This window comes from Chiloscyllium plagiosum, chromosome 42 (assembly GCF_004010195.1).
Source record: "Chiloscyllium plagiosum isolate BGI_BamShark_2017 chromosome 42, ASM401019v2, whole genome shotgun sequence".
NCBI lineage: Eukaryota > Metazoa > Chordata > Chondrichthyes > Orectolobiformes > Hemiscylliidae > Chiloscyllium > Chiloscyllium plagiosum.
Genome location: NC_057751.1, coordinates 1,180,767 through 1,192,645, shown reverse-complemented (window position 1 = coordinate 1,192,645; position 11,879 = coordinate 1,180,767). Strand labels below are relative to the sequence as shown.

General features: G+C 44.5%; 1 protein-coding gene across 1 annotated transcript in view; it reads right to left on the bottom strand.

Moving 5' to 3' along the window:
- Window positions 1-7,468: 7,468 nt before the first annotated feature.
- Window positions 7,469-11,879, bottom strand: part of LOC122543011 (erlin-2-B-like) — a 16,421-nt gene continuing 12,010 nt past the window's right edge. The window contains exons 10-11 of the mRNA XM_043681179.1: window positions 11,780-11,859; window positions 7,469-9,655 (exon numbers count right to left, since the gene is read on the bottom strand). Of these exons, the coding sequence (XP_043537114.1) occupies window positions 9,452-9,655; window positions 11,780-11,859 (284 nt within the window). The 3' untranslated portion in view covers window positions 7,469-9,451. The remainder of the gene's footprint in view (window positions 9,656-11,779; window positions 11,860-11,879) is intronic.

Below are 11,879 nucleotides of genomic sequence, written 5' to 3'. Positions count from 1 at the left end.
CCTTCAGTCCGACCAATCAGCGCGCTCTTTCAGTCCGACCAATCAACGTGCTCCCTTAATCCGACCAATCATTGCGCTCCTTCAGTCTGACCAATCATCGTGTTCCCTCAAACCCACTAATCAGTGAGCTCTCAGTTCAACCAATCAGCAACCTTACTCTGACCAATCAGCGAGCTTCTTCAATCTGACAATTCACCGAACTCCCGCATAGACAAATCACACCCTGCGCTAAAACCAACCAACCGCAGACCTCGATCCTCGAACCAATCACAGCGCAGCATTGCAGACCAATCGCCGAATGCCCCAGAGCTCCCCCAGGCGATCCAATCACTGTTGAGCCTTTGACAGTTCAATCAGAACTCCCCAGTCTGGTGGGCGGGGAATCCTGAGTGATTGACAGTCGTGGATCACCACTAACTTCTCAAAGTTAAATGTCACCCAACATCATGTGTACCTTCTCCCAGCCCCCGGGACAGGGGGGATAAATGTCATGGTGCACATGTGCCAGGAGTGAATTGAATCAAAAAGTGGTTGGGGTAAACCAAGGCCTTACAGCTGAGTTAGCCTCATATCTACAGTCAGTGAATAACAAGTGCTTATAATTTCAGGATCTGCAAACTTAGGACACTGTAGGGAACCTGTGTGGGCCATGACTGACAAACCTCAGGGAATCCTTGGAGAGGCAGTGAATATTTAGTGTACCTGCACTTTCAGAATGCAGGTGCTAAAATTGTTCCTGGCTCAAATTCAAGCTTGTCGATTCAAATGCAAACTTTTGACTTGAGATTAGATTCCCTCCAGTATAGAAACAGGCCCTTTGGCACAAATAAGTTCACACCGACCCTTCAAAGAGTAACCCACCTGGACTCATTCCCCAGTCCAATGCACATAATACTTGACTTGGTTTAGAAATTAGGTAAAAACAGTGACTGCAGATGCTGGAAACCAGATTCTAGGTTAGAGTGGTGCTGGAAGAGCACAGCAGTTCAGGCAGCATCCGAGGAGCAGGAAAATCGACGTTTCGGGCAAAAGCCCTTCATCAGGAATAGAGGCAGAGTGCCTGCAGGGGGTGGCCCAGGACCTCCATGTCCTCGGCAGAGTGGGGGGGGGAGTTGAAATGTTGGGCCACGGGGCGGTGTGGTTGATTGGTGCGGGTGTCCCGGAGATCTTCCCTAAAGTGCTCTGCTAGGAGGCGCCCAGTCTCCCCAATGTAGAGGAGACCGCATCGGGAGCAACGGATACAATAAATGATATTAGTGGATGTGCAAGTAAAACTTTGATGGATGTGGAAGGCTCCTTTAGGGCCTTGGATGGAGGTGAGGGAGGAGGTGTGGGCGCAGGTTTAGAAATTGGCTAAGCAGCAGAAAACTGCGAAAGAACAAGCAAACACTGCATTTTCCCAAAGGTGACAAGTGCTTTTGGAGCATTGCAGGACAATGCAAACAAATGGACCCTTGTCATTTTTTCTCAGAAGAAATCAAGGCTACCGTGGAAGACTAATACAGCAAACGGTTTTAACTGGTACATTACAAATTCTCAATATACAGACAAAAATTAGAGACCACAAATACAGCCAGGTTTATTGTATTATTCTGTCCAATTATTATCAGTTTTTTAGTTTAGTTTCCTTAATGCAAATATACTTCTGGTCCAGTTGAATGGTCATATGAAATATTAACAGTTGATTCAATTTCTCCTCAAAAACCACAATGTTCACACAGTCAGAGAAGGGTGAGATACCTCTCTGCCAATGAGTTTTATTTAATGCAAAGCTGGTTTATTAATGAAGTGATTTAAGCTACAAATAATGCATAACAGTCATGTGTATATCCCTCAATTTTGTTTCAATTACTTTGAGCGTATTTTTAAATTGACTATGTGGATCTCCTGATTCTCCAGAATATTTGATCAACAGGCACACAGCTGGTCCTGGAAGTGCCAGTTAATAAAATGTTTGCTGGAAATCCAAGAGGCTTACAACCACATGCAGTGGTTGAACCAAAAAGCCTATCTGCATTAATGGGGCCCTGGGCCAGTACATAATAAAGGAATACATTCCAAAAAGGAGTCATGCTTGAATTTGAAACATAAAATTTGTGAGGAGTTAAAACCAGGAAAAGACTCTCACCATGAAAAACGGTTCAGGGGTTACAGATATCTTAGCTGGGAGAGGAATAATTAAGATGTCAGCTCACAGGAGCTAAGAATCATTCTTGATTGTTTCTGGGAGAACTGAACATCATCTTAAAAGACCATATAATATTGACCTGATGGTGTTCCTTTCTTTCCCTGTTTCTGTAATGTAATTTAAAGTACATTTTGCCAACAAAAGTAGTGACTATCAATAGTCCTTTCTGTAAATGTCTCTGTCATCAATTCAGCTATTCACTGGAAGTTCAGTTGTCTGTTTGAAAAGTTATCAATCTGTCCAAGGATCATGACTAGAGTTTCAAATGGCCCTCTGATCTTTTCCCCTTGATACCACTTGACAGTGTCCAGGAATGTAATGCATCAGGTCTCCAATGCATAAGAATGGGCAAGCTTCCTGTGACCCTGAACATCCCAGTGCGAGGGGACCCTCAACGTCCTAGTGGGAATTTGGGAAATTTTCAAAAGGCTCAGTCTGTGTAAATTAATAAGTTCCAGCTGTTTTACCAGAAAACAAACCAGACAAATCTGTTCTTGCATGAAGTAGTAACCCCTTACAGCTATTTTCCTACTTGAAATGTCAGCAGTGGGTGTCACTTTCAACTCTGAGTCCGGGCTTGAGTGTCACAAGTGAGCTCAGCACGTAGATCCATGCTGGCAGAGGGAGTGCTGGTCTTGCAACGCTGGGTTCAAAGGAGAAAGTTGAGTCTACACTTGACCTCTCAGATGGGCATGAAACCCAACATCACCAGACACACAGCATCTCATTGTTTGCATGCTGCTGTTACGTAAAGTGTGGAACCAGCACTACATGCAGGTTCCCCTCCAAGACACTCACCATCCTGATATCACCATTCCTTCACGTCGCTGTGTCAGGATCCTGTAATTCCTTTCTGTAATGGCATTTTAGGTCTACCTACAGCAGTTCTAGAAGGCAGTTCACCACCACCTTCTCTAGAGCAACTAGGGATGACCAAAATTCATCAGGATCTTGTATGTTTCAACCAAGTTGCCTCTTGTTCTTCTCAATTCCAGGAGAGATAAACCCAGCCTGTCCAAGCTTTCCTCATAAGGCAACGCAACCATTCCAGGTTTCAGTCTGGTCAAACATCTGAGCTGTGTGCAAGTCCTTCCTTACATAAGGAGACCAGTACAGTAGTCCAGATGTGGTCTCACTGGTGCCCTGAGTAACTGAAGCATCACGTTTTTAATTCAATTTCCCTTGTCAGAAATAAAACTATGAGCTTTCATAATTACTTGCTGCACGTGCGAGCTGACATTTTACAACTTACACACAAAATCACTCAGATTCTTCAGCATCTCAGATCTCTGCAGTTTATTCTTCCTGACAAAACAAGCAATTTCACACGATTTTGTAATCTAATGGCATCATCCCAAATTCAAGCTAACACATCAATTATCCCACTAGCCATTTCTTCGAAGACTCATGATGCAGACCATCAGGATCCTGGTTCAGACAGCCGGCAGCTCCAAACATTTACTCAGTACAACTTCTCTGCTTTCCTGAGTCCCTCCCTCCATTCCACTTCCTGATTTTGACTGCTTTCAGGATGTTACTTGTATCCAATGCAGTAACGACAGATGTAAATTCCTGTGCAATTCATCTGCCATTTCTTTATTTTCCCTTAAACTGAGAGAATTCTTCAGTCTTACTTTCCATCTGGCCAAAGTTGACCTTTTTCGCTCTTTTCAAAAATATTTACAGATACTCTTCATATCTGTTTTTCCCTCTCTGGTCCTCCCATTTCCTCCTTGCTTAATCTTTTGGACATGCATTGTGTTTTCAAATTCCGTCTAATCTTCTGACCTGGAAAATCTGGCTTCGCACAATGACACCATCTTCTTCATTTCTAATCACATCGTGGACGGTGGGTCTATCCTTTTTTTTAAAAGCTTTTACTCGGTGGAATATATTTTTCTAAGAATTCTGAATTTTTCTCTGAAATATCTTAAATATTGACCTATTCTTTAAACTCAAGTGCCAGTAAACGTTCGCCAGCTCTACTTTCAGGCTCTCACAATGGCTCTTGTTTAAGTTTTACAAGAATTCTGTCAGACCCACTCCTGTCACCCTCAGACCATGTGTCAAATTCAACCACATCATGGTCACACGGTTGATGGATGTCTTCAAAGTGAGATCATCCATTAATTTTATGTCATTCCTAATATCAGATCAGTACAGCCTACTCACTGTTCAGCTCCAGAATGCATCCTGAAACATTCACCTCATCTGGGATATGTTTACCCATGTGACTTTCTAAGTCCAGATGTCAATCGAAATGTCCCAGGATTATCACTGGGCCTTCCTGATTAACTCTCATAATTTCTCCTTTCAATCTCGACCCTTGATGCACAACACTCCCCACCAGTAACTTCCTGCCTTTATCCTTTCTCATTTCCAGAGAAACTGTTTCCTCATCCTGGTTTCTTCAACCCAGGTCAGCCCTGTTGTGTTAATGCCACATTAACTAAAAGAGTCACTAGCTTCCTGTCATTTCTGAACGTCCTTTATCCTTCAAGATTCAGGTGTCAATTCATGTCATCTTGCTACCAACTTATTGCAATTACTTATTTTTATTTGCACACACAGTTCAGTGTTAAATATTGTGTGCATTTAGATACAGATCCCTTTAATTTATCCTCTTACTCTCTTTGTAAATCCTAGTCTTTTTTGCTGGTTAATTGTGAGAATCACACTCTGTTGTGGTCTGTTTATCATTTCCTTTATTAATACCTTTCCTTTTACGCTTGACTGTGTTTTTCTTGAATAGGGGTATCAGTTTCCAATCTGGAATATCTCAGTCAACGCCATCCCTGTCTCTACAGACCCATTGTTGAAACTTGTCTGTTTTTAATCCCATTCATTCACCAAATATCTTGTCTCTCATGACACATCACATTCGATCATTTTGAGTTCTTTGAAGATAAAACAAGCAGAGTTGAAAAAGGGGGACACAGGCCGTGTAGTGTATTTAGATTTTCAGAAGGCATTCGATAAGGTGCCATATTAAAGGTTATTACACAAGACTGGGGCCCATGGTAATGGGGGGCAATGTATCAGCATGCTTGAGAACTGGCAACACAAGACTAGAGTTGGGATTAACAGGTCACTTTCATGTGATAGAGTCATAAAGACCCTTTGATCCAACCCATCCATGCCAACCAGATATCTGAACCAAATCTAGTTCCATTTGCCAGCACTTGGCCCATATCCCTCTAAACCCTTCCTATTCATACACCCATCCAGATGCCTTTTAAATGTTGTCATTGTACCAGCCTCCGCCACTTCCTCTGGCAGCTCATTCCATACACGTACCACCCTCTGTGTGAAAATGTTGCCCGTTAGGTCCCTTTTATATATTTCCCCTCTCACCTTAAACCTATGTTCTCTAGATCTGGACTCCCCAACCCCAGGGAAAAGACTTTGTCGATTTATCTTATCCATGTCCCTCATGATTTTATAAACCTCAGTAAGGTCACCCCTCAGCCTTTGAAGTTTCAATGAAGATCATTTTCAGTTTCTATTAGATTAAGCACATGGCAGGGAAACAGCCTTTTAACAAAGTCTCAGGACGGTGATCCCACCAACAGTCCTATGATACTCCTTGCTTTGAAACTCCTCGCTTTGAAACTCCTCAGCTCACAGAGATGGGAAAATGGACCATTTTACAACTAAAATCACTCACCCTAAATGAACAAGGATCAAAAAAACCCTTTCTGATCCACCTGATAACAGTAAATAATGTGCATTGATACAGCAGTGTTTGCAGCCTTTGGACATTTCAAAGGACTTTCCATACAGCTTTATGCTGCATTTTGCAGCCAGTGAAGTGATTCTGCAGTGTTGTGTTGTCAGCACCCGCACAGGCTCCCACAAACGGCAACGCACTCAAAACAGATGAGCTGGTTTTTCCTCAGTGCGGCTTACAGGATCAATCTGGATTAGAACCATGATTGGTTGATGGCTGATGAACTCACCTCCCAGGAATTGTTTCACAGTCCCTCTGAACCTCAATGACCAGAACCACACTACCACCTCACACAGCATCCCGATTTGGAAAACAGGCAGCAAGCTCTTCAACTCATTGGGTCCAAATCCAGGAACTTGCGCCCAAACAGCACTGTAGCAATCATCACCACATAGGCTGATCAACAGCTCATCACCATCTCAAGCAGCATCTGCCTAGACCAGAAACTCTGGCCATTACTGGATCCTTATTTTAAATGTTGTGCCTTAATGTCACTATCGAGAGTGTGGTGCTGGAAGAGCACAGGTCAGGCGGCATCCAAGGAGCAGGAGAGTCGACTTTTCGGGCATAAGCCCTTCATGTCTTTGCCTGGTATATGCTGACTTAAGCCAGGCAGGACCGGTGAAGTTTCTTTCTTTAACTGGGCGACACGGTGGCTCAGTGGTTAGCACTGCTATCGCACAGGGCCAGGGACCCAGGCTTGATTCCACCCTTAGCTGTGGTGTTTGCACATTGTCCCAGTGTCTGCGTGGGGTTTCCTCCCACAAACCAGAAACTGTGCAGGTTAGGGTGGATTGGCTACGGGAAATGCAGGAATAGGGTGGTGAAGTGGGTGGGTCTGCGTGGGTTGCTCGTCTGAGGATCAGTGTAGACTCACTGGGCTGAATGCCCTGCTTCTACACTGCAGGGATTGATTGAAAGGACAGAGAAGCAGATTTTAGGCTGGGCGATTCAGAGTCAGCACATGTCATGGTGAAGGCTGAGTAGCCTGGGGGTGGGGGGGGGGTCACCTCTGGTAACCTACTGACCAATTGATCCCAAAATCAAAGCTGGCAGCCACAAACACAAGATAGTCCCAAAACAAATCAAGTCAGGAATTCATTCACCCAGAACGTGTGAGGAATATGGCAGTCACTCCCACAGGCTGCAGCACAGAGGCATGTGAGGGAGGCAGGGCAAGAGGGACACAGTAATGATGGGATAAACTTCAGCAGTTGCACAAAGACCAGCCCAATGGGGCAGCTTCAGTACTGCAAATAATCCATGCACCAAACATGACATTCCTGCAGATAAAATACTTCCCCAATGTGCCCCAATCAGCTTTCCACATGCAAGAAAAAGCAGGGGGGGTGAGTCACCTTAGAATATTTCTTACGTAGGTAAGTGTGGTGAGAAACCATGTCCCGAACAGTGAAGATGTTAAGGAAGGGTGAATGAAAGGCCATCGATTTGTACAACTCAGTGAAACAGACATCAGTAGGTGGGGAGAGGATACACTTCAGTTCCTTGGAGCCAAGCTGCCAAGGCCATTCCCCAGCACTTCCTGCAGATTTACAGCAGCATGGAGACATCACTTCTTTTATTGAGGGGTTTTCAGGACACTCAATAATTAACGGAGCAGATTTTACAAATAAAAATTATCCCAAAAATTCAACATTTAAAATGCACACGAGGAATAATTAACAAATAAGATCACAGTGTGGGCAAGAACTTGACCCAGAAACATTGCTCTCATTTAAAAAGCACTCACACACCCCAGATCACATTCAATTATCCTCTCTGAGCAATCCTCTCAGACAAACCGGGTCTGATTTCTCAGAATTTCAATCCCATTGTTGATCAGAAACAGAATTGGAAGTTGGACCCAAAGGCTGATGTGCTGAAATCGACAGGTCCACTGACAATAGCACTCACACGTCCTCTGGGACAATACAGGCTACCAGAAACATATCAGTTTCCCTCAGCAATGTGCAGACAGCTTAAGACAAATCAAAGCAGACAACTTGGTGGCCCTCGACCCAGAGAGATCCTTTCACATTCTCGAAAAGAACCACGTGTTTCAAATGAAGCTTGCGAGGATGGCCAGGGTGCAGCTGCTAATAACTGACTGAACATATCTAGACAGACACAATTCCCCTTCCCAGTTATTTCTTGCAATTTCCATTTGAGATTCCTGTGTATCACAGCAACTGCCCATGGGAACATATCTCAACATAATATTATCCTTCTGCCAGTGGAGACACTGCAATGCCTCCAGGTTTCCGAGTTAGGACTCGGAGATCCATTGGCAATTCTCTTGCTATAAAAACAGACACTGGTGCCAATGATTTACTGAAACAGTCAGAAAGTTAAGTAGAGGACCACTGATCACTCCCTAAAGGCCATGACAGCTCCTTCAACCCTCATCACAAAACTCCATTCAATTTACCTCATGGTAGGAATGTGAAACAAATTTAATCCTCTACCCCATCAAGAGGGGTGAAGAACACTCTCCCACCCATAGTCAGCTGCATTCACGGTGTACCTCACAGGGAGATGCTGAGCCCCATGTGCTGAAGGAAATCAGGTTTGAAATGAAATCGTCACTGTCAAACCATGGGGTTAACCCCCTTTTACAGGACAATGGGTTTAGATTCCTATAAGCTGTCACCCCTCTATGTTTACCTCAGGTCCAACCATATCTGTGAAGGTTTCACAGGATTACCCACTGCAGCAAACATAAAGGAGGGGTCAGGATGGTTAGTTTAAACACTTGAGGAGCCCAGAGATAAACCAAGCAACTCCCGGCCTGAGGCAGCAAATAGTAGAAAATTGATTGCTGGTTAAGTGGAAATGGGACTAAACAGAGCAGTTAAAAGAAACTGCTTCATCATTCACTGATCCCTTGTTGTTGATGCAATCATATATTGGACTGAGAGAAGATAGTGTAAAGGTGTTTGTCCCTGAAGCTGGGATGAGAACAATACTTAGTGTTTGTTAGGGGAGCTAGAGAACGTTCACAAATACATTTGAAAACCAGGCTGATGGATCAAACTCCGTGGTATAAACCAGCCAACTCCAGGAAATAATGCCAGGTGACAGAACATCATGCTTCATTTGATCAAGTACCAATGTCACCATATCCTGTCACCACTCTATGTACCATGTCAGCCAGTTGTCTCTCTGTCTCTCACACATGAGCATACTTTCCAAAACTATTAATGGAACCTGGGGCAAGAGACTTGGTCACAGTTTTGGCAGCAGCTGCAGCCCTGCACGGGGCTCGGTGTGTTCTTGGACGGACTTCACTGGGTCCCAACATCTCATTGAGTCATGATGCAACTTCAAGTGAGTGATGTACATTTTAAACAGCGATGGATAAGTGGGAGCCTGACTGCAGTGAAAGGAAGCTAAAGGAGCTCTGTTCAAGGGACAGAATGAGTTAAAAATGAAAGAAAGAGTGTGGACCATATCCTTTTTCAAGCAGCTCAGTGTTATTTGAGCTTGCTCACAGTGATTTCTACCTAGCTGCACCCACCAGTCCATTCACATTGTTATAGCCTGCCTTCAAACTCCTTCAGTGTGCTGTCAATCTCATGTGCTGAGTTCACTTCCCCCGATGTGTGGCTCACTGCTCCAGGCGTAAAGGCATTCAGGTCCATGAACATCTTGGGGATGTCCTTCCCAAAGTAGATTTTGCTGTTGGATGCGATCGCTCGGTACTTCAGAAGCTGCAGATACTCAGGGCTCAGCTTCAGCTGCAAGGGCACAAGAATATGAGATGGGGTTTGGTCAGCAAATTAACAAGAACACATTAGATGAAAAGATGGCATTTACAAGAAAGACCACAGTTTTCTACAGCACCTCTCGGACACTCAGACTTTGCCAAAAGCTACAATCCCAGGGAAGTTATTTTTGAAATGGTCTGAAATGGATTGTTCTGGTCCAAGGATACTGTCGCTATTGAGAGGATTTGAAAAAATGGAACCAATACAAGAATTGAAAGATTAGCAATGTATATTTGAAAATGGATGTTGCCAGGGTTGGAGGGTTTGAGCTATAGGGAGAGACTGAATAAGCTGGGACTGTTACCCCTGGAGTGTCAGAGGTTGTGTGGTGACCTTATAGAGGTTTATAAAATCACGAGGAGCATGCATAGGGTAAATAGACCAAGTCTTTTTCCCAGCGTAGGGGAGTCCAAAACAACATTGCACATTGTAAAACCGCTCTTGCACTGAATACGGAGGCACGGGATTTAGCAGTTTGGATCAGAAATTGGCTAGCTGAAAGAAGACAGAGGGTGGTGGTTGGTGGGAAATGTTCACACTGGAGTTCAGTTACTAGTGGTGTACCACAAGGATCTGCTGTTTGTCATTTCTATAAATAACTTGGATGAGGGTGTAGAAAGATGGGTTAGTAAATTTGCAGATGACACGAAGGTCGGTGGAGTTGTGGATTGTACCAAAGGATGTTGTAGGTTACAGAGAGACATAGATAAGCTGCAGAGTTGGGCTGAGAGGTGGCAAATGAAGTTTAATGCAGAAAAGTGTGAGGTGATTCACTTTGGCCGGAGTAACTGGAATGCAGAGTACTGGGCTAATGGTAAGGTTCTGGGTAGTGGAAATGAGCAGAGAGATCTCGGTGTCCATGTACACAGATCCCTGAAAGTTGCCATCCAGGTTGATAGGGTTGTTAAGAAGGCAAGCGGTGTGTTAGCTTTTATTGGGAGAGGGATTGAGTTTCGGAGCCATGAGGTTATGCTGCAGCTGTACAAAATTCTGGTGCGGCCGCACTTGGAGTATATGTACAGTTCTGGTCACCGCATTATAGGAAGGATATGGAAGCTTTGGAAAGGGTTCAGAGGATGTTGCCTGGTATGGAGGAAAGGCTGAGGGACTTGAGGCTGTTTTTCGTTAGAGTGAAGAAGGTTGAGAGGTCACTTAATAGAGACATATAAGATAATCAGTGAGTTAGGTAGGGTGTCCAGTGAGAGCCTTTTTACTCGGATGGTGATGGCTAGCACGAGGGGACACAGCTTTAAATTGAGGGGTGATAGATATAGGATGGATGTCAGAGGTAGTTTCTTTACTCAGACTAGTCGGGGTGTGGAACGCACTGCCTGCAACAGCAGTAGACTCGCCAACCTTAAGGGAATTTAAATGGTCACTGGATAAACATTTGGATGATAATGGAATAATGTAGGTTAGATGGGTTTCAGATTGGTTCCACAGGTTGGCACAACATAGAGGGCCGAAGGGCCTGTACTGTGCTGTTGTGTTCTATGTTCAGGGCATAGGTTTAGAGCGACACGGGAAAGATTTAAACGGGATTTGAGGGGAAACATTTTCACACAGAGGGTGGTGTGTGTGTGGAATGAGCTGCCAGAGGATGTGGTGGAGGCTGGTACAATTGCAACATTTAAAAGGGAGCTGGATGGGTATATGAATAGGAAGGGTTTGGAGGGATAGGGGCGAAGTGCTAGCAAACTGGACTAAATGAATTTCGGATATCTGGTTGGCTTGGATGAGTTGGGCCAAAGGGTCTGTTTCCATGCTATACATCTCTATGGCTCTGTGTCAAACAGCCTGGCCCCCTAACATCAAAACAAACAAGACTGAATGTGCTGGAAGAGCTCAGCAGGTTTGGCAGTGCCTACGGCGAGAGAAACAAAGCTCACATTTCCAGTTCAGTCTGGTTCTTCTTGTGAACTCAAACGTCACACGACACTCGCGCATTAACTTTGTTTCACTCTCCACAGATGCTGGCTGACCTGCTGTGCTTCTCCAGCAGTTGCTGCTTTTTTTATTCAGCCTCCCAGCATCTGCTGGATATTCCCGTTTTATTCCATTGAGATTGCCACTAGGGCTGGATCGATCTCTTACCCGGTTAGCTTCTGCCACTCGCTGGGCTGTGTAGAAATCAGCATCTGCCCGAGCCTTCTCCCGCGCGACGAACACACCATCTGGGAGAGAGAGGGGGGGG